At 43.3% G+C, this 21,111-nt stretch overlaps 1 protein-coding gene across 3 annotated transcripts in view; it reads right to left on the bottom strand.

Annotated features, from left to right (window-relative positions):
- Positions 1-20,353, bottom strand: part of RBM47 (RNA binding motif protein 47) — a 78,206-nt gene extending 57,853 nt beyond the window's left edge. For 2 of the 3 annotated variants that reach the window (XM_066317072.1, XM_066317073.1), the window contains exon 1: positions 18,357-19,246. In XM_066317072.1, coding sequence (XP_066173169.1) covers positions 18,357-18,385 — 29 coding nt within the window. In that variant the 5' untranslated portion in view covers positions 18,386-19,246. Of the gene's footprint in view, positions 1-18,356; positions 19,247-19,488; positions 19,632-19,784 lie in introns of those variants that run through there. The other variant, XM_066317075.1, reaches the window with a different exon arrangement.
- Positions 20,354-21,111: the final 758 nt, after the last annotated feature.

Here is a 21,111-nt window from a genome sequence, read left to right as displayed (position 1 = left end):
AGAACCACTTATGGATGGGCTCACGGGTGGGCTCTGCACAGCCAGGGCCCCGTGGCAGAGCTGGTCTCAAGTTAGTAATTGCATGTTTAGTATCCATTCTTCCGCTCTGTGATAGCCTCTCCTTTTTTTCATTGATTTCACGCACCACAGGAGCAGAGGTCCCATTGGCATCAGCATTCTTCCCCCAGCCTTGCCTGCCCTGCAGCAGTGACCCTGTGCTTCCTGGGTTAGGACCTCTATACTGCTCAAGCCATGTTCCTCCTGGATTCAAATTACTAGGATCAAAAGTTCAGCAGGTTCTACCCTCGGTCAGTCTGTTTATGTGTTTATTTGTTCCAGTAACCTGCCAGGTCTTCGCAGGTCTTAACAATCCCGTGAGAAGATCCTTGCCTTTCCTCAGAGCTGGCTTGACTAGTGCAAGCACAAACTGAGGGGATGCTTTGGAGGGTGAGCAGAGACGAGGGGTTAGTGAAGGATCATGAAATGCTGTTTGGAGTCAGCAAATTGCCATTAAAGAATGCTGCCCACTTATGTAGAAAAACTGGGTGCCAGCCGCTCACCAACCCTGTTATTCAAGTTCTGTAGCCTGCAGCAAAAGGCTCCTAGAATTAGCTCTCCCAATCTGGTGGTGAGACACCTCTGATGTCTGAAATGGGTTTGCCTTGGGGTTGTTAAATACCTGCTCCATGTGACTGGGCTAATTAAAAGTTTTTAGCCAAACAAATCCCTGTTTGTGAGGGTATAAGAGCTAAGAAGATTAGATGTTAGTTAAACTAGACATAACCGAGAAAACAAAGTTGCTGCTGTTAATTCTTAAGAACGCTACCCCACTGTGTGTGGGTGAAAGGAGTGGATAACAAAATAAACAGGAGAAACAAAAGTATCAGATGACAGGTATATACCATCAGAAAAAGTGCTTCCTTGAATTCAATATTGCAATGTAACAAGGGAATATATTTATTCTACATACAGATGGCCAAACCAGCTTTAGTTAAAATTCGTCTTGATCTCTTGTATTATTCTTGCAAAGGACATGTAGGCATTTTCTATTATTCTACAGGTTTACTACTGTAGCCCATCGACTAAACACCATACACACATACAAATAGCACCAGAAGCTGCCTAAGAACAACACAACTCCACACTTTGATCAGAAACATTGTCTGCTACTACACTGAGAAACTGGACGAATCCCATTGTACTGACCGGCTGGGAAGTCAGTGCCTCAAAGACTTTCTACCCTGTCCTTTCAGGGGGGTCTCAGTTACAAAGAATCAGAAGATTTTACATTTTCATAGGAATCAGAAGAATTCTTCTTCCAGTAGGGAACTGCTTGCAATTGCATCCCCAGTAAGAATAGATTAGGGAAAATTGAACTTGGATCCACAGCATATTAGTGCTGAACAAATGTTTCCCCCCACAAAAAAAACCCCACAAAACCCAGGCCATTAGAGCCTCCAGACTCCTCCTTCTCTCCCTCTGCAAACAGACTCATGTCTTACGCTCGCTTAGAAATTCTTGACTTTATTCCCAGTGAAACTGTTCAGTTCAGCAGCAGCCAGCAGCCCTCTCCATCAGCATCTGCTGCTACCTGTCATTTTGCCTTGTTTCACTCCTTCCTGGGCAGACATCCCATGGATCCCAGGTTTTTATCTTGATGGCTTCATTCTCCCCTACCAGCCTCATTATAGAACACCTGCTAAAGCTGCTAGCATTAATTATACTTTTATTTGAATATAAATACTTTGCTTGGGGACATAAGTATACACTTGATTTTGGAGCCTCTGAAAGAAAGCTCTTGAGCTGATGGGTGCCAATGAAGAAGGGAGAGCTGTAAGAACTACCTCCACAGAAGTAAGAGAAAAACCACATCAGTGAGCATTCCTGGGTGTTGAAACGGAAACCAATTGCACCTTTTAAGGTCCAGAACAGCTGACACCCCTTGGACCCATGTCATTTAAATACCAGTTGCCCAAACCAGAGGGCAGATTATCATTCTCCCAGGCACAGAGCGAGGGTTAGGGTGAGCTCTGGGTCGTACCTTACACACAGTGTGGGTGTAGTCATTTGGTTTTGGCAGGTGACACAGCATCCTCCTCTGGGGGCAACCAGCCTCTGTGCCAGAGAGCCATCCTGGGTGCCTTTGATTTACTAGCAGAGATGTAGCTAATGGGGAGCAGAGATAGAAAACCAAACTCCTTATTTAACAAGGGAAATAAAGGAATCTTTTACATCTGGAAATACTGAGGCGGACGATCAAATAATTAGCACTGCAAGTTTGTACTGCCTGCAGCTAGGAGAACTGCTCTCTGAGGAAGCAGGAATGTGGTTGAGCCTGAAAAAACGTGATAAGGGATCTGTACCCAAGATTTTTGGATGGCCGGCATACGTCACAGGTAAGTTTCCATAGAGCTGAAGGAGCATTCAGGACTGGACTCCCATGGAAAAACTCCCTACTCCAGCCTGCTGAGGATGGCTTGGCAAGCCAGTGCCAGTGCTGCATTTTTACTCCTTCTGAGGAGGTGTATCAAAACTAAAGGTGTAGAAACAACCTTTTTTTAATATATATCACAAGTTGACCCCAGAAACAGCAATAAGAAAAATTCTTTTTACTTGCTTTTCTCAACCAAATTAAAAAAACTCCTCAATTTCAGTTTAATTTTTTTCCCCAACACTTTAGAGGTTTATTCAATTTCCACATAAAGTTCTCACAATTGAAAATTGGAAATATTTTCCTTGGAATTTTAATTTTTATACAGGTCAGTCTGTTTTGCAAACTCAATCCAAACTTACAAATAGTTTCATTTTTACAAAATCTTCACTTTTGGTAAGTATGTAAGCTGTTTACACATATTTTTATCCTAGCTGGAATCCTGATGAGCTTGCATATTGTAAGGAAAAAAAGTATGAGTATGGATTTCTATGCTGATGTTTCATCACATGTGTGGGATGAGACAGGCACTAGCTATGAAATACAAATGTAGTATATACAGATCTTGCTGATCTAGTAGAAGTATTAAATAACAAATCTCCTGGCTCTTTTACAGATCATGATTCAAGCAATCCATAGGTTCTTAGGCTGCTGCACAAGATCACAGTCTGATCACATGTGTGTGATGCCATAAACAGATGAATAATAGCAACTGCATTTTCAGTCCCACCCACATTTCGTCTTATTTTTTAAATCACATTACTCCTACACACAATGCTTGGCTAAGATTGACAAACACAGACTACAAGAAAATCAATATGTTGTCTTCTGTACGTGTGTATTTCAGTAGGAAATAATATCTGGCATTCCCCCCCCCCCCCCTTTCTCCTTGTTTGTATTTTCAAGGAAATAAATCTGAGAAAACAAGCGTCAAAGGTCATTAGTTGCCATGGGATTTCAAATGCAAAGTCCTAACACAAGTGCAGGTAAGAGTGGACTAGAGTAGGAGACAGCTGACCTATTACAAAATATTCCTGCCTGGCTTCCCCATCGGGCTGCTGTCAGCTCCAGCACACGCCATGACCTTGCCTCTATTGAGAGCTGGAAGAGCATTGACTTGAATGGAGGCAGGAGCAGCCCCTGCTCAGAGAGTTTCATACACGACGTGTCGGATGTGTGTGCCAGCATTATGCAACGGGGTGAAAAATGAAAACCTGTCAGGCACAGGACTGGTGCATTCAAGGACATACTGTTATTTGTTTTGCAGGTTTGCCACTCTAACAGAGATTAACCACGTGCCATTGATAGCTGCCATGATAAAGTCAACCAAAATGCTTCATTTTTTTTGACTTTCAGAACATGATCTAAACTTTTGAGGGAAATGGCTTGTTCAGCCTCAAGTTCTTATTTGGAAAAAGAAATTAAACTGAAAAAATGTTTACTTTTTCCAGTCTTCTCTCCCTAGTTTTCCCCTCCTTTGTCCCCCAGCTAACAAAGCAGCAGATTGAATTCACTTCCCAATTCCTTTAATTATTTTTTCAACCAAGTGAGTAGGTATTGTAAGTCGCCAACCTTCACTTTCTGGAAATTCTTTGGTGTATTACTGCATAGCAGAGTGGTGTGACAAGGATAAAGAGATTAGAAGTAATTTCATATAACTCCTTCTGTCAAAATCTGCAGAAGGCTTTTACTGGTAACTCTGAGAGTTGCTGAAATTCTTCATTAAAAACTTTCAATATAAGGGCAGGAAATCTCTAAGCTGTAAGACACAAAGTAACTGAAACAGAGGGAGAGAAGGAATATTAAATCACAGTCTGAATAGAGAGGGAATACAGGGGTAAAAGAAAAAACAACACCAAAAAAACAACCCACCCTGCTCAAGTACAACAGTAATAATGCATGTTATCTCCAGGGGGGTTGACACTAATTCAGCTTTGAAAGCCAGAAAACTACAGGCTGATTTTCACCAATTTCAAGTAAGAAGGCATAACCTGTGCAGGCACAGGCGCTCCTTGCTAGCCTTGGACTGCCCAAGTGGCTGTGAGCCGCTGCCTGGTGGTCACTACTGCAAGCTGCCTTGGCTCACACAAAATTCAGACTGTGTTTTCTCTGTTTAGTTATATCAGCACACTTCACATACAGCCTAGAGAGGCGAAATCTGGCCAGTACAGTTTCCTAGTATGGTGGTCAGATATGGCCCCTGCTATTGGCAGTGTGAGAAAGCAGGGGTGAAGCACACAGAGAAGGAACTAAATGTGATCTGGCCAACACAGCTGGGCCAGCCTACAGAACTGATAGAAAAGCTTTGAAGATGAAAAGAGGGTGGTTGGCATTCTCTATGATTGTTCTATTAAATGAACAGAAGAATGGACAGATATTAAATGATAATATAATTCCTGCATCTTTTGAAAAGTTACTATTGTGTTACAAAGCAGTCACCAGGTATTGCAGGTCCTCCTCAGAGCCTGTGGCCTTGCAGAAGGACAGAGAAAGTGCAGATGAGCATGAGCAGGTGCATGAAAAGGAATGTCCTGCTACCATCATGGGTTAGGAGAAGAGTTTAATTGCCTTGTCCCCTATTAGAGGTGCATACTCTTCAATTTTTTTGGGTGGTCCTTTTCTGTCTTCATGAATCATTCACCCATTAATTTCCACAAACATGTTCATGCCTCAGGTTTGCTCAATGAAAGCTGTAGCATGATCTGCTGTGTTGCAGTCCACCCAGGACAGGACTTTTCGTCCTTATCTTCAGCCATTTACTATGAATGAGGGAGGTTGTTCTGCATGCCTCATTTCTGACTCTGGATTTCAAGCTGGTGGACCAGGGGATGCCCTCCCTCTGGTATCTGTGGTACCCAGCTCAACAAGCATTTCTCAGTTGTCCATTTCTGCTTTAAAAAGAACCAAACCTATTCCAGTATGCACTGGCTGGGAAACCTTGCACCTTTCTTGAGTCACAGTTGCTTTTGGGATGGTTTGATGAGAAGGAAAGCAGCTCCATTGTACAGCTGTGCCTCAGGCCTAAGCTGCCCGAAGGCAAGTGCAAAGAGAAGCACAGCCCTGTGTGGTGGGCAACCCTGAGTCCCATCAGCTCAGTCTCTGACCAGTCTCCTGTTCCTCACCTGAAAACAGCTTAACTTCAGGCAGCTACCACTTGTAACTGTCATCCATCAGGAAAAAGAGAATAAAACACCCCAACAGCATAGGGTGAATTGCTACATATGACTTCTGCCACTTTACAGGCCACTTTAATAAACAGATCCCTAGAAGAGATGCACTGTGGTGGCCAGAGCCATGCTGAAGATGTTCCCTATGCAAAGAAATGTCTAATTCTAGTTCACATACTATGACTAATATCCCAGTCCTCAGCCCACTCCTCACTATTTGTCTTCTATAATGTCTTCCTTCTTTACACCCCTATCTTTTCTTACAATGTAGAGGACACCAGCCTCATTTATGTTTTCAGCTGTTTTTTTCAGCTGCAATGCTTTCAATGAAAGAGGCTCCCCCTGCAAGCATTTGGTTACCTGTCCTGCTTTGCCAGTCTCACCAGATCTCCAGCTGACCAGCAGGGATGGAAGTGGGACCACTGCATCCTCAAACCAACCCCTAAGCCAGCACAGTTCAGACTGTGAGTGACTCCCACCCATGAGAAGCCACGGTTCATTCCTCCCTCTTTTACCCCATGAATGTGCAGGGATGGGGATAAAACACAGAAAGGGGCCGCCATGGCACAGAAATGACAACCCAGGGTCCCCTCTTCCCAGCCCAATACCTAATCAGCCATTGGTGATGAGGATGCTTCTCCCTGAGTTTTCCTCCTGGCCCCACAGATCCCTGACAATGCAGTGGCAGGAGGATGGCATCTCCCCAACCCAGCCACTCATTTCTGGTGTACCCCAGCACAGCTCTACAGCCCAGGAGGGACAAAAGCATGGCAGGGCTTTCCTTGGGTACCCTCCAACCTGACAAGTGGTACCACTGCCCTCACTCCCATGTTTCACCAAATGGAGGTGCCAACTGGGTCTGGGTGGACCTTGCATGGGGGAGTGAGTGGTGGAAAGTGCTGCTCCCCTGGAGCACCTCATATTTGGAATGTGGGTGCTGCAAATTTGATCTCATACTGCTCTGGATCCTCGTGGGAGACAGTGGCCTCCTTCGCTTACCATGCAGTAGAGAGGGTGGCCTTGCTCCTGCAGACAAGCTGGGCTCAGACACCAACAGTGGCTGCTGTCCCCACCATTCTGCCAGAGACAACGGAGATGAGAGCATTGGGAAATGTGCACTATGGAAAAGGGGATGCACTACGGGAAAGGGGAACCCACAGCTAAGGCAAATAAAGAGGTTCCTGATTACAAGTTTCTGCCCTCAGTCTGCACATGTATCCTGTCATATCACTGGCCAAGTCATTTAAACCAAACTTTGTACAGATGGTGACCAGTGGCGTATTCCTCGTTTTCAGATGGGAACATTTTCTGGACTGCAATTTGCTTGCAGGAGCAATGAGCACTTAGAGCTGCAAGGGAACTGTTTGGGAAATGCATTTTGAAAATGTGGATCTTAAGCAAAACGAAGTTTTCTGGGAAGTAGAGTCATGAGGCAAGCAGTGTGACTGACATACTACTAGCTGAAGTGCAAATAAAACGAGAAAAGGAGACAATTTGTTTTGCCTCAAGGCAAACATTCAATTTCTGAATTCTTTACTCTACTTCTATTGTTAAATTTGGTGACATTTTCTAAATGAAATTTCACTCTAAAGCAAAAAAAAAAAAAAAAAAGATTACATAATCTTGAAAACATGGAAATAACACTTCAATTTATTTGTGTACATGTATTTCTGAACACCCAAAATAACCTCTTAGCTTGACATAAGCCCATAGCTAGAGCTTGTTTATCCTTAAGTACACCGTTCAGTGAAGATGACCTTTAACTAAGCAAGTTCACCTGTGCCTGGCCCTGGCATCCTAAACTGTATAATCAAAACTATGGCAAATGTCTTAATTTATATCCTGTATCCCTATTTTTTAGTAAATAATTATCAAATGGTTGTTATGCAGATTATCTCATTACTGTTTGTAAGTATTTAAATGTTATAGCAATGAGCACCACTAAAAAGCCAAAGAGTAATAAATCTCTCTTCAGAGCAAAGGATATCAAGAACATGAACCATTTACATCCAGAACAGCAGGAGAAAAAAAATTAAATATTTAAGGTTCATTGCCCACCCTCATTTTTATGGATGACATATGGCAAGCCTCCTTCAAAAAACCTCATCAGCACTGAATGTGTTAAAAAAAAAGCATCATACTATAATAATTCATTTAACAGAAGGCAAACTAGGATTGTACAGACTATAAATCTGGCACTTCATATTTTTAATGAATAGGATATATATGTGCATGGTTTCCTAAGCTTCCCTGGTTTTTTTTTTCTTTATGTAAACTGAAACCCAACCCCAAATTCCATCATGAGGCATCCTACTGATGCATGTGTCACCAGAGGGGTAGCACATGATATTTGCTGCTTGGACTTCTGTTCCACGGAGGAACAGTAAATGACAAAGACAGGGCAGCAGCAGAGAAGGAGAGAAGAGGCAGGAATGGGGGACCCCTTACAGCTTCTTGAGGGAAAGTTGGAGTGGTGAAAACCCTTGGATTCACATCACTGGGCTGCATCCAGTCTCCTTAGATGACTTGTCCTTTCTTGTGCTCATGCTCTTGTCCAATAGCAGTGCCCCAAACTCCCACATTTCCTTCATCCTGTCAGTCTCTAGCCCTGAGAACCCCTGCCTGGCTGGCTCTGAGTGCAGCCCCCATGTCAGACCTTGCTCCAAAATGTGCTGTCTCCCTGCCCAGCCATCAATTCTCAGTCATTTCTGTCTGAGTTATCAAATCCCCTTTTCCATCAGCCTTCTGAATCCTCATCAGCTTTTCAAGGCAGACAGTGGTCTTCCCTCTCCCGCCTCTTTGTTTCTCTTTTCTCTCTTCCCTTCCCACTACATCCAACTTGTTCTTCAGGAGCCCCATGCCCCAGTACCTGTTTCTTTGTTTTCTTTATCTTCAGATGCCCTATAGACTGCTCTTGAACTCAGGGCAGAGAGCCCAGCAGGCTCATGCTAGAGCTTTGATTCAAGTTTTTCTCAGAGCACAGGCAGTGTCAACAGTGGGTTTGGGGACTTAGAAGTTAAAACTTGAAGTTTCCACTAAACACATGGAAACTGTTTTCAAAGGTTTATATCCTGCTTTGACCCCTGCAGAAAAGCCACTTCCCTGCCTGAGGTCAAGTACTTAGGAAACCTTAGGAAGAAGTTACAAAAGTTTGAAAAAAAGCAAATTCTTTAGCTTTGATTTTCAGAAATTGTCCAATACTTTTAGGGTACGTGACTCTTGGGCCTCTATACAGGTAAATGCAGAACAATTCACAGGCCTCAGGCATCTTGCCATGCAATACAAAGTTTTGCAAAATTATAAGCAAATAAAAATAGTCTCCTGATAGAAAATGCAGGACATCCTTATTACCCAGAGTGTATCTGTCTTCTTCCTTTTACATCTGCTTGTGCAATGGAAACTTTTGGGTGCAAAATATCATGCACTTGGAGCAGTTACAGTCCCAGATCTCTGTAGTTTATGTTGTGTGGACACTTTTTTTCTGGAGTGAGCTCAACAGTTATATCTATTTATCAACAGTAAAGCTACTTTAGCCGTACATTTCAAACTGCTTTTCCAAAACCAGTGATCTGAAGCAGAAACCTGGGACTTGTCCCACCAGCATCCTGGGGACTCCTGGCTCTCCCCTGTCCCTGGAGTTTTACAGCAAGTGCTGCTCACTGCTCTGTCAGCAGGACCTCACTCTCACTTCACATGGACACAGTGGATCATGAAATGCAGCCTGCTGGAAGCACCCCCTCCCCGTCCCTTGACAGCTTGTGCCATTGCAGTGCTTCATTGAGCCCCCCTCACCCCAGGGATGTGAGACTGAAGAAAGAGGAGCTGAGGAAAGGTGCCCAGGGGCTGCCGGAGGTTCAGGGTAGGTGTCCAGCTGTGATTGGCACCTTCCTTCATCCTTCCCCAGGACTCCCACAGTACAACGGCTCAACCCTACCTAAATGGAGGCATAAGCCAAACACAGAAAAATCCCTGAGATTTGCTGAAGATCCTCACAGATTTGCCATAGTAGACCTCACAACCTGGTGGGATGCTCAGCTACACCAGCAGAGACCAACAACCACAAAACAGATATCAACAAAAACCACTTGACTGTACCGTTGTTAAGTCATGCATGTCATTTTCTGTAGCAAGACAGGGGCATGAACCCAGGTTTCCTAAGCTTTATTTTGGTGCTTTTCCTGCAAAACCAGTCATTCATATACTTTTTGCTTCTTGCCTGGCTTGTTCTACACCCTGTTGCACATATCCATACAATAGTACGTGTGAACTCAGAAGAAACCTTTATTTAATAGTGATTGACATTTGCAGGAGCTTTAAGAATGTAATGATTTTGGCACCAGTTACTTTCCAGGTAAGGATTAACACACCAATATGTTCACCACCACCTGATGTTCTTTGTTTGAAAAAGGCCACGTTTCAAAATGGCGTCGTCAGCTTTCAGATTTTTTTTTTTTTCAGAAAGATTTTGCTTTGGTTTGGAAATAGAGAAGCACAGCAAGGATTGCAACACAAGGCAGAAAAAGTTAGATGAAGAGGAAACGTGATATAAGTGGTTTGGATCTACAGAAGGACCAACAAGCATGTTCATCTCACACTCTTCATGTTACAGTGCTTGATTCAAAGACACAAAAGCAGTGTCCCCTCACCAGAGCTCAGGCAGAAGCTAAGCCCTTTCTGTGTTTTGGTACTGTGGCTGAAACCCACATTCAAACAATGTAGAAATGCAGTGAAAAGGAAAGTCTGGTTCATCTACCTTGTCTGTCATTCAAAGCTCCTGATGTTGGCCAGAAGGGGGTTCACCCCTTTTGCTTTTCCATGGTTCCAACATCTCTACATCCAGCTGTCTAGTGTTTGCAAAGATTCAGAGTGGGTGGTCTGTGGAGCACCAGGGCACACACAGGCCAGTTCAGAGCATGTATCATGTGCTGACTCACTGACTGACACAGACAGAGCATGCAGAGAGCATGGCACCAGTGACAGAAGGCAAAGGTGAACCTCTGAAGATGGGGAAGCAATGAGCCAGCTTTGAACACAGAACTCTGAAAGAAACTTGCATAACAACAACAACAACAACTAGCAAGCTTATCTAATCCTCTTTGCACCAGCCTCAGCTCTACAAAGGGTTTGTCCAACCAGTTTGTGGATATTCCTAGGGCACAGGGGACAGATAACCTAGTATCCACCCTGTGGTGACACAACTACAGCTCCCAAACTGCAGCAAGATCCTTTTCAATTACTTTGGAGTACAACAAAAAAGAGAACATACAGTTGCATATGTATTAAAAACATGAAGGTGTACCCAAAGATACTATAAACTTACATCCCAGCTTACAAACCCCCTGTTCAGTCCATGTCTTGTGTACTGGCAGCATGCACTGAGAGTCGAGGTCTCTAACTCATTTTCACTATTACCAGTATGAAGCTTCATTGAGAACTTAACCTTCTAGTCTTACAGGTACATGGCATTTTCCATAAAATCAAGTTTCTTACACTGCCCATTGGTAAGTAGACCTCATTGTCACCTATTTTGCTTAAATTTCCTTCAGAGAACCTGTATTTTCTACACAGCTTATTTATCTAGAAAAAAACCTGTTCTATCTGTTGGAAAATACAGAGGCAGAGATGCTTCATGCTTCACCTCTTTTATATATGTAGTATAATCTTTAACAGCTCATCTCTTGCTGGCACTCCTCAAGAGTGTATTTCTGGTATACAGGAGGAGAGAAAAAATTATGACACCCTGGGTAAAATGATCCCATAAGACTATCTCCCTAAAGCAGAGATAAAGATGGTTACTGACAGTGCTTTAGGATCTAAAAATCCAGCATGGGGACTGATTTGTGTTGATACCTATAATGCACGTGCTGTTTATACATATGTATAAATATACAAATAGAAAGAATATATTTTCCTTTTAAAAACAAACAAACCAAAACCTCAGCGATCTACAGATGGAAACGCTAGGATTTGACTCAGATTTCAGTCCCCTTGGTAAAGGCCAATGGGATGGACACCACAACCTGCTCTCAGCAACCTCACAGCCCAGGGACTGGCAGGATCACTGGTAACGCCTCTCAAATCCATGGTGTTTTTAATGGTGCCTCTCTTCCCACGAGCACACCAGCACAAACCCATCTTTGGGAGATGACAGGAATCAAAGAGCCACTCTTGAAACTCTAGATAATGCTTTAGATAGATGAAACTCTTCAGTAAGCAAAATGCTTGCCCTGGGCTTTTCTCACTCTGATGCAAAAGCCGACAGACAGGCCACCAGTGCCTTTAGTTTAGCAATACTTGATGTATTTACTCAGGGCTTCTGGTAGTTCATTCCACATTCCTCCTAGCTGTAGGTTTTATACAGTGCCCTGTATATCAACCAGACAGTGCACCTGATAAACTTTCCCTGAGGCAGGTGGCCATGGGAATGGCCAGGAATTTGTGCAAGAATTTGAATAGGAATTTTCTTACTTAGACTCATAACGTTAGAAACTCAAACATTAAAAACTAGAATTGTCTGCCAGTCGGTCTTGCTGCTTACCAAAAATGTAAGCTTGCAGACAACTCCCTGCAGAAAACCAGAGCTTTCCAAGAAATATAGAGATGATCATGGGAAGATCTTCCCAGCACCTCCAGCAAGGACCTGCAAACACCTGTGGTAAAACACAGGCCAGAGAACAGACCTTAAAATATCGGGGAGGGCTCCCAGCTGGCAAGGCAGAGAGGAGCAGAGCAGCACAGACACAGGTCTGTGTTCAGGAGCTGCTGCCTGTCTCAGACCCTGTTCTCACTGATCACACACTGCAGGAGGCAGGGCGCTGTGCTGACATCCCAGATACCTCTTGCCACCCCTGTGGTGCTTAGGAAGATTTATTCTGCATACATTCAGTCTGACCTGTGACTCACAGAGGTAAGTTGAGACGTCGGACTTCAATATGTGGATGAAGCATGTAAAAGCCTTTTTGTTTATTGTTGCTCAATACAATTAACCTCTATGAAAATCACTTTTTTTTTTTTTTTTTTTTCCTTCCATGCAGGACAGCTGTGGCCTGTTTGAGCCCTGCCCAGGCTGAAGCTTGCTTCTGGGCCCTGGGGTTGTGCAATGCCGCTGGGTACATCTACAGCCACCCTTGGCCCGGGTGCTCAGGGTGCTCAGACAACTTTGTCAGTAGCATCTACTCATCCCATTTACTTTGTAAACACTGACTAAGACACCACAAATGGCAGCAACAGCAAGCACATTCAGATCTCCTTGATCCAGACAGAGGCACCTCCACATTCATCGAACGTGTGCACTCAGTAAGTCAGGTAAGTTGTGTCTTTTCTTGCCTGTTTCATGAGGCCAAGAAGCCAAAGGCAGAATCCATCTTCAGGAGCTACTACTGCAGTCCCAAAAGTCTGAATACACTCACCAATTAAGTCTTGGTCTGCTTGCAGCTTTACCTGTGACTATGCTCCTGTGAGCTTCAGGTACCATACCAGTGCTACCTTTAGTGAAAATGCCAATGACAGTGAAATGCTTCCTGTGGGTACTAACACTCACATTAGGATATGGATAGTAGTGTATGAACTCTGGTGAAATTTCAGCATACATAGTCAACAGAAATTTTACTGCCAGAAACATGGCCTTAAGTCATGGTAACAATGTTAATATTTAATTGAGGTGAGTTGAATGTGCTCTTTTGTTCAAAAACATCTAGAGGACATGTCGTTGCATGCATGATCGTGTTTGACTCTATCTTCTCTCCTTGCCTTTCATGTTTTTTCCCCACTCTGGCTCTTCCTCCCACCCCAGCCATAAGAGGTCCCAAAGTTGCACCCTGCTTTCTGCTCAGACCTCATACTCTCTGTTTGTCACCCCAGCACAACTTCCAGCTTTAAAGACCTTGTAGCTACAGTCTCTTCATAATTTCACCCTTATAGGTCCTGAAATCTTGAGCACAGCTTTCAAACCATAATGAAGTACTTCTGTCTCAGCTTTTTCCTGACTGGGATCAGACTCAGTGAGTTGAGCTTTTTCTCCCCTGTCTCCCTCCTCCTCCTCTTCCTCCTCCTCTTTTCAAGGATTGCTCATTTCTCATTTTCTCCCTTCCCTTCTCTTCCCAGCCCTGCAAATGCCTCCCCTTCACCAAGTCCATCACCTTCCTCCTTGGGTTTAGATTCCTCATTTCTGTCTTCTTATTGTTGCTGATTTATGCTGATGACCCATATCACCCTCTTTGTCACACTGGGTCCATTTTACCGATTCTGTTCCTCTGTTGCCCCAATCCTTCTATTTTCCTCATAAAAAAGTATGTTTTTTTGGCCTGCACTGTCCAGAGGCTATCTACTGCTGAGATAATCCTGCACTAAACTACAACTGGTCCCACTCAGCACCATCCATTAGCCTCCTCCACTACGTCCACCATTCAGCCTTTTTGCAATTTCCACTCCATCAACTCTCATGACTTTTCTTTTGCTTTTAGACCTTATCTCTGTACCAAGTTAAATTGCAAAATTATCTCTACATTTCAATTTCTTTAAATTTTCTTCCCCATAAAATCCAGCCCAACCAACACCTCTCAGTTGTTTCTTCTGCTAGAAAGGTTAAAAGACTGTCTGCTGAAAGCCCAGCCATCACTTCCAGCTATGTGTGGATAAAGCAGAGCTTCTAATACTGCCCCTCTCTCAAGGAATACCCGAAGTCTCTTTTCTCTCCTTTCCATGGCGACTATTACTGCTCTGTTTGCAGGCAGGGCACAATTTTTATTTGAGCAGCCTTTCTTTCAAGGTACAGCTAAGACCTGTTGATGCTTTCTGCATGTGTGTCAAAGACATTGGCTGTTCTATCTGCCCTCAAAACTTAAATACTTCCCTGGAGTCTCACCCTCACATTAGCTCATTAATGGTAACATTCCTTTTTGCTCTTTCATAATTTGGTCCACTGTTGACCTACAATCTTAATCCACTGTTTCATCTTCAAAATATTTCTGTAAGAGTCATTTTCATAGCTTTGAATGTGCCACTCATTTTCTGTGCTCCTGTTGATCCTCTTTCCATTTCCTAACAAATAAAATAAAAGGTGTCCTTACATACAGTACTTGCTCAGGCAGGCAGAGCTGAATAGCACAAACAGGTGTCTTGTAGTTTATGAACACCCACTTTATGCTTCCCATCCTATGCCCTTCTGTTTTCCTTCATAATTCCTCACTGGGACTACCTCCCTGGTCACAACTACAGAGGAACGTTGCTCACCTCTGCTAAATTCCTTCTAGAATCTCTCCCTTACCACTGAGAGAGTACAAGAGCAGCCAGTCTGCTGGCATGCTGCTCTCACTGTGTATCCAGCTGACCCCTCACCATTTCCTTGTGCTCCACCAGCACCTATCCCATCTCTTGCCTCTCACCAGCTGTTTTGTGCATAAACCCCACACGGCAGTGACAGCCCTTCCTCTGCACCTGTATGAGCAGGTCTGCACAGCAGAAACACCCAGGTCAGGAATCCCAAGTCTGTGACACAGCAGTCATAAATGACATCTTGAATGTTACTGGGAACTCGCATTGCTGAAACTCAGCCTACACCCTGACTTGTGGTGGAGCTTACTAAGTTTCTCTAATAAAAGTGAAAAAGGCAGAAGCAGTATCTCAGCTTATTTCTGATGCACAGCTCCAACCCATCCACTGGGTACTCAAAAGGCCAAAACATGAATGCAAAGTCTGAGCTGCATCACCTGGGGTGTTGCTTCTCCAGAGTAAACCTCCCAGTGGCTCTCACATTAGCAAACAGGATAGAAAACCTCTCAGATTTTAGTGGCTGGTTAAGCTGCTCCCCCTTTGGAAATACATGAAAGTTACTGTTGTCACATTATTATTGGTTGAGGATTCTCATGCCTTTGTAATTTCTTTCCATCTCATGGCAAACAAGCCCATCTGTGCTGACTCAGTCTCAGCTTTATGACCTACCCAAGCAAAAGATAACGTGCAGACTTTAAGCACATTTTGTAAAATACACTTTAAAAATACCAGAAACCTCTTTCTTCTTTTCAAATAAAATCTTACTTGGGATCAGGGCACATGAAAGCCTGGAAAGGACAAAAATGCCCTCAAGTATCAGGTAGTCAGCTTTGCAGTTACTAAAAAGTTGCTTTCCTCTGTTGAGTTTACTGTGTCACCAAAGCCCTACCAGCCATAGCTATACAAAGCCTGCATTGTCTCAGCAAGGCTACTGAGATGTTCCTGATCTTGGCAAGAGCTAGGTGTACCCAGAAGCATTTTATTGAAAAAAAAATTACTACAGCAGAAAGAAATATTATTTTAGGCCTCATACTGGAAAGATAAAGGTCAGAATCCTTCCCTCTGCTAAGGGAGAAGACAAAAAATATCCTGTTCATGGGATCCATTTTACAAACTTGAAAATTGCACCTAAAAATCCCCTATCAAAACAAATTTCAAAGTGACTACAATATAAGGAAGGGTTTGTTGGTTTAAGTCATTAGTAATTTGGAGGTTCCAACTTCCTGACAAAAGAGGCAACTACATACAGGCATATACAGACATGGAGATAGTCTCTTTAGAGTTAATCTGTTAGATCTGCTTCCTTGCTACAAATCCAATCTGATCTTTATATTCACCTGTATGTTCATCATTGACTTATTTTTTAACAGGAACAGGATCTGGCAATGTTTCTTCACAAAGCACACATTGCCCCAACTAAACTTCTCAGTAAATCAGAGCAATATTTATTCAGGAAACTGCACACGAATGATCAGGGCCATTTGAATGAAAAAGTAAGATTACATTTTTGTTTCACCTATAAATGTGATGTAACATCTGCTGGAATTTGTCACCCTAGCAGTGCTGTGGGCTCTTATGGTAACCCAACAGAGACTTTCACACCACTCCAAGGTAACCCTGGTCTTCTCTAGCTGTCAGATGTTCTCACAGCTTTCACAGAAGAGGGTGCAGCATTTCACAGAGTGGTAGCAAAGTGAGGGGGCTCTGCCATGTGGAGGAATCCAAGATTCCAAAATGTGGGAAGCTACAAAAGCAGACCCCAGTCCTAGGGCTAGGGCTGCTGAGGCCAGACATGTGAGGGCCATGCAAGACAAGGGTTCAGACCAAACAGATATAGAAACACTATTCCCTGAAAGCTCTACCATCTCCACTGCTTACATAAATGTTTCTACTGCAATGTTTTCAACTTTTAAAAAATCTGTTGTATTGAAGGCAGTACATTCTTTTATTTTCTAAAACTTCAGACAAAGATTTTGCATCCTCGGCTGCAGCAGGGACACTCAGAAATTATTAGCAACCCTATTTACATGTCAGTCAATTCCAAATATTTCCCTAACAACACCTGGGGCCCGGAGCCTGTGTCTCAAGAGAGGCCAGACCCCAAAAGCAGAAGAGGGAGCTGGGCTCTCCCCGGGCTACGAGGCTGCTCTTGGCAGGATGCACAGCCTCGAAACAAGTCAGGAGAACAACCTCTCTCAGGCCGGGAATATGCAGGGGAGTGGAGGGAGAGAGAACGAAGGCGCAAAAGGAGAGTTTGTCTCCGTTTATCTCGCAGACAGCACTCTGTTAGCTTTAGCTGCGAGTCTGCCGGACACCGAGCAGCGGCCCATTCCTGGCGTTATCTCCACCTCCTCTCTGAAGAGGCAAGCCGCCTTCCAGCTTTCCAGCTGTCTACCAGGCTCCGCTTAACACCACGGGCGACCTCTGGCCCCGGGCCCTGCGCCGGCAGCCCGCCCCTGCGCCTCCCGTCCCGCCTGTGAAATGCACGGTGCCCGTCCCGCAGCGGGCGAGCTCGGCCACACCGGGAGAGAGAATAATTGCAGGCTTGTCCAAATTATCATTTGCAAAGTCTGGAAGGCACGTAAAGGCACCGATACTCAGCCCGCGTTAGCCTCAGGCGGCTCATTTCAGCCCCGTCTAATGCTCCTGCCTTCTGCCAGGTCAGCCCGGTGGAGCCGATAAAACGTAGTAGAGATTTTGCGACCTGTAAGGTCCCAGCCCGTCTTTAATCATTATAATAGATTGCCTTTAGGTCAAAATTTTATTTTAAGTTCCTAAGAAGAAATGACCTGTGTAACCTTACCTCTAAAAAAAAATTAAAATTTGCTGTTTCTGTTAACATGAGTGAGGAAACCTTCGTATATCACACATATCTCAGCATGAAGACGCTTGACCACCTGATGGATAACATGTATTTCAAATGGTCTTCAGAAACTTTTCACAGATAAGACCCCATTCGTATGCTAATGTCTATAACAGACAGCAGAATCAGAGCCCTCTTGTCACCTTCCTGTCACTTGTGCCACGGCTCTTGGTCTATACAAACTACAGCATTTTAAGTGTTCAAAAAGAAGAAACAGCCATAAAACGAAACATTTCTTCCGAAATTGACTCCAAAGACATTAGACAAGTTATGCTGTGCTTTTTCTTTGACATGGAGAAACACATATTTTAAATTAAAACTCTCAGATCTGCAAATCACTTCTCAATCTGTCCTTGTTTAGTACCTGCCTCTGCCTCTCATCTGTCACCTTCCTTCAGAATCACCAGAAATCTGTGAGTTGGGAAGAGTCAACAAAACTCCACCGAAAACCTCTGCCGTCCTCTCCATTTGCCTCTCCCCCGTAAAAAACACTTTCAAATATATTTTTCTGAGTGAACTTCTGGTCGCTTACATTGTCAACCCAATCACAGGAGAGTAAATCCAATCCAATCCGCGGTTAAGGACGGAGGAAGTGCCGAGCAAACCGAGAAGCGGCGGTACCTACCTGGAGCCCACCTCAGCGCCCAGCACCATTCGCGGCGGCGGCAGCGTTTTGGGGTAGCGACCTTAATGCATTGTCCTTCCTACCCGCGCTGCTAAGGGAGAGTTGAGCAACTCCTTGCACTGCTGCTTGGAGCAACAGCTCTCCCAATCTTAACCCCTTCTCTTGGCTCTTCGCGTCTTTGCGCTTTTTTTTTTTTTTTTTTTTTTTTTTTTTTTTTTTTTTTTTTTCAGAGAGTTTGTGAGCACTAACACTTGCAATTAGTACCAGCTAAGCCAAAGCCCCTGCTCGCCCCTGCCCTAAGCCGCACATTCCAGGGCGCTGAGCGGGGCGCTGAGCTCTTTGCCGGCACCGCGCAGCTCTTCCACCCCCAGACCCGGCTTTCTGCCTGCAAACTCGATAAGGCTGCAGCAGCACAGGAACACGCACTGAAACTCGGACAGGGGAAAAATTGGTCTCTAATCTCCAGCCTGGGTGGTTTTTATTATCCTCCTCCCCCCCTCCTCTCTTTCTCTCCACGCTCACAGTAGCAAGGTTGTCTCTGGACTACTCCCTGCCTTAAACTCACCAAACCAGATTTTTACTCCCAACACCTTCCCGTAAATCTGAACTGAAATTTTACCCTGCTTGCTGAGTTCTGGCTGGCTGAGGGCCAGCCAGCATTCCTGTTGTTTTAAGAGGGCAGATTAAAAAAAAACACAACCAAAACAAACAAAACCCCCAAAAAACTCCCCCAAAACACCACCAGCAACACCCCCCCAAACAAACAAAAATCCCAACATCAAACCTCAAAAACAAAACCAGAAACAAAAATAAAAACCAAAAAAAAAGGCCGAAAAAGCCAACAGAAAAAAAAAGAAAAAAAAAAAAAAAAAAAGAAAAAAAAAAAAGAAAAAAAAAAAAAGAGAAGAAAACCTGTAGAGATGCAGGGCTGGAAGGAAGAAAACTTTTAGAGCAGCTTTACTAAAAATACTGTGGGAGGGAGTAATTCACATTTATCTCTAAAGGGCTAAAACAGTGATATTTTTTGGGGGGGAGCGGGCAGTGTCAGTGTCATGAGAAAATACACTTCTCAGCCATCTGCCTCCTTTAGGTGCACGGATATTCGGAAAGAAAATAAACCTCTGTTACTCACCTGAAGGACAGCAGCAGGCATCAGCATATAGCAGGGAGAGGAGCCTGCACCTTTGCCTGATCCGGTTACCCCAAGGCAGCGGTAACACTGGTTTAGGAAGTGCCACATTTTACACTTTTCTGACCTAAAGTTACATGTGGTTTCTAGAAAAGGAACAAAAGAGAAACCAGTTTATATAGACAAAAACCCCAACCAAGCCTTCTTCTAAACTCCCCGTGATCCCTCTGACCGTTGTCTGGAACGCTTAAAGAAACAATGAAGCAAGACTGTAAACTTTCTTACCCCTTTTACGTTACCTGTCTGTGCCTGGCTATGGGCTTTGATGTATTGAAACAAAGCACAAGACCTGTTTATAGTAAATGAAACCAACCAACAGATAGATCTAATTCAGACTTGTGACTAAACAAACTGGAACAGGAAGCACACACCAGCAGATTTTTTTTAAAGTACTAATTCCTGCTAGCATAGTCATGAAACGGAAAAAAAGGAAAAAAAGAAAAAAAGAGAAAAAAGTTTTGCTCCTCCCTTCAATCACTTTTGTTCAAATGCAGGAGTTTGGGTTTTTTTGGTTTGTTTTTTATTTTTTCTCGAGAGCAAAAACCCGGCCAATCAAACAAAATCCCAAGACAAACAAGCAATGTTCCATCATGCATATGCAAATATTTAACAGAGCAATATTTACCACTAGTGGCGATCCAGAGATATTATTCATCTGTTTGTTCCCCCATGTAGGTAATTTGTGCAACTGATTAGTATCATGACCCTCACCCCAATTAATATCTGTAATTGATGAGTAGACAGAGGACCTTCATCTAGGATAACTGGACAGTTCAAGCCCCCAACAGTAGATTAGAAGTCTTGCAAGTTAAATATTTAAAGAAAAAATAATATTTGAGCTCCAAAATAGTGAAATAAATGATTTTCATAATTCTTCTTAATTTTTTAATTCTTAATTAATTCTTAGCAATTCTTAATTAAGAATTCTTCTTAATTCTTCTTAATTTTTAAAAGATTTATTCAGAGCTGGGCATCCACTATGCTGCCTTTTTTCTGTGATATTTCCTATGCTTTTTGAGAGCAGTTTGTCCTTCTAAACGATAATCTCTCTAATTGTGTTCTATTTCAAGTACAGAAAAATCTCACAAGTTTTACCTAAGCAAATCCACACTCACTCTGTAAGAGAGTTTTGCTGCAGGTAGAAACCAATGAATCAAACTACTATTGGTATAATATGTAAAGCTCACAGTCAAATGTTGCAAAGTTCAAGTTAGCAGTGTGTTCTCTCCAAACTATTGCAATTCAAAAGTTAAAAGCAAATAAAAGCATGTGATTCCAGCTTTAGAAAATGCATCAAGAGTAAAAAAATCTTTCAGAACTTACCTTCATCAATGAGCAAATAATCATGGGGAAAATTTTTGTAAGATACTTGAATTAAAATGAGAGTTCAGCATTAGCAGCAAACATTATGCAGTTAAATTATTTAAGAAAAAAATAGTCCAGAATAGTAAATAATGAGGGGTTTAGTGGTACAAAAACCTCTTAAGTATTCTGTAGTACTATTCTTTAAAATCTTGACCCATTTGCCCAAAGGGAGGCATTCCCATAGTGTCCTCATCTGATAAG

This window comes from Sylvia atricapilla, chromosome 4, assembly GCF_009819655.1.
Source record: "Sylvia atricapilla isolate bSylAtr1 chromosome 4, bSylAtr1.pri, whole genome shotgun sequence".
Taxonomy (NCBI): domain Eukaryota; kingdom Metazoa; phylum Chordata; class Aves; order Passeriformes; family Sylviidae; genus Sylvia; species Sylvia atricapilla.
Note: the sequence above shows the minus strand (reverse complement) of the source record. Positions and strands in the feature narration are given on the sequence as shown.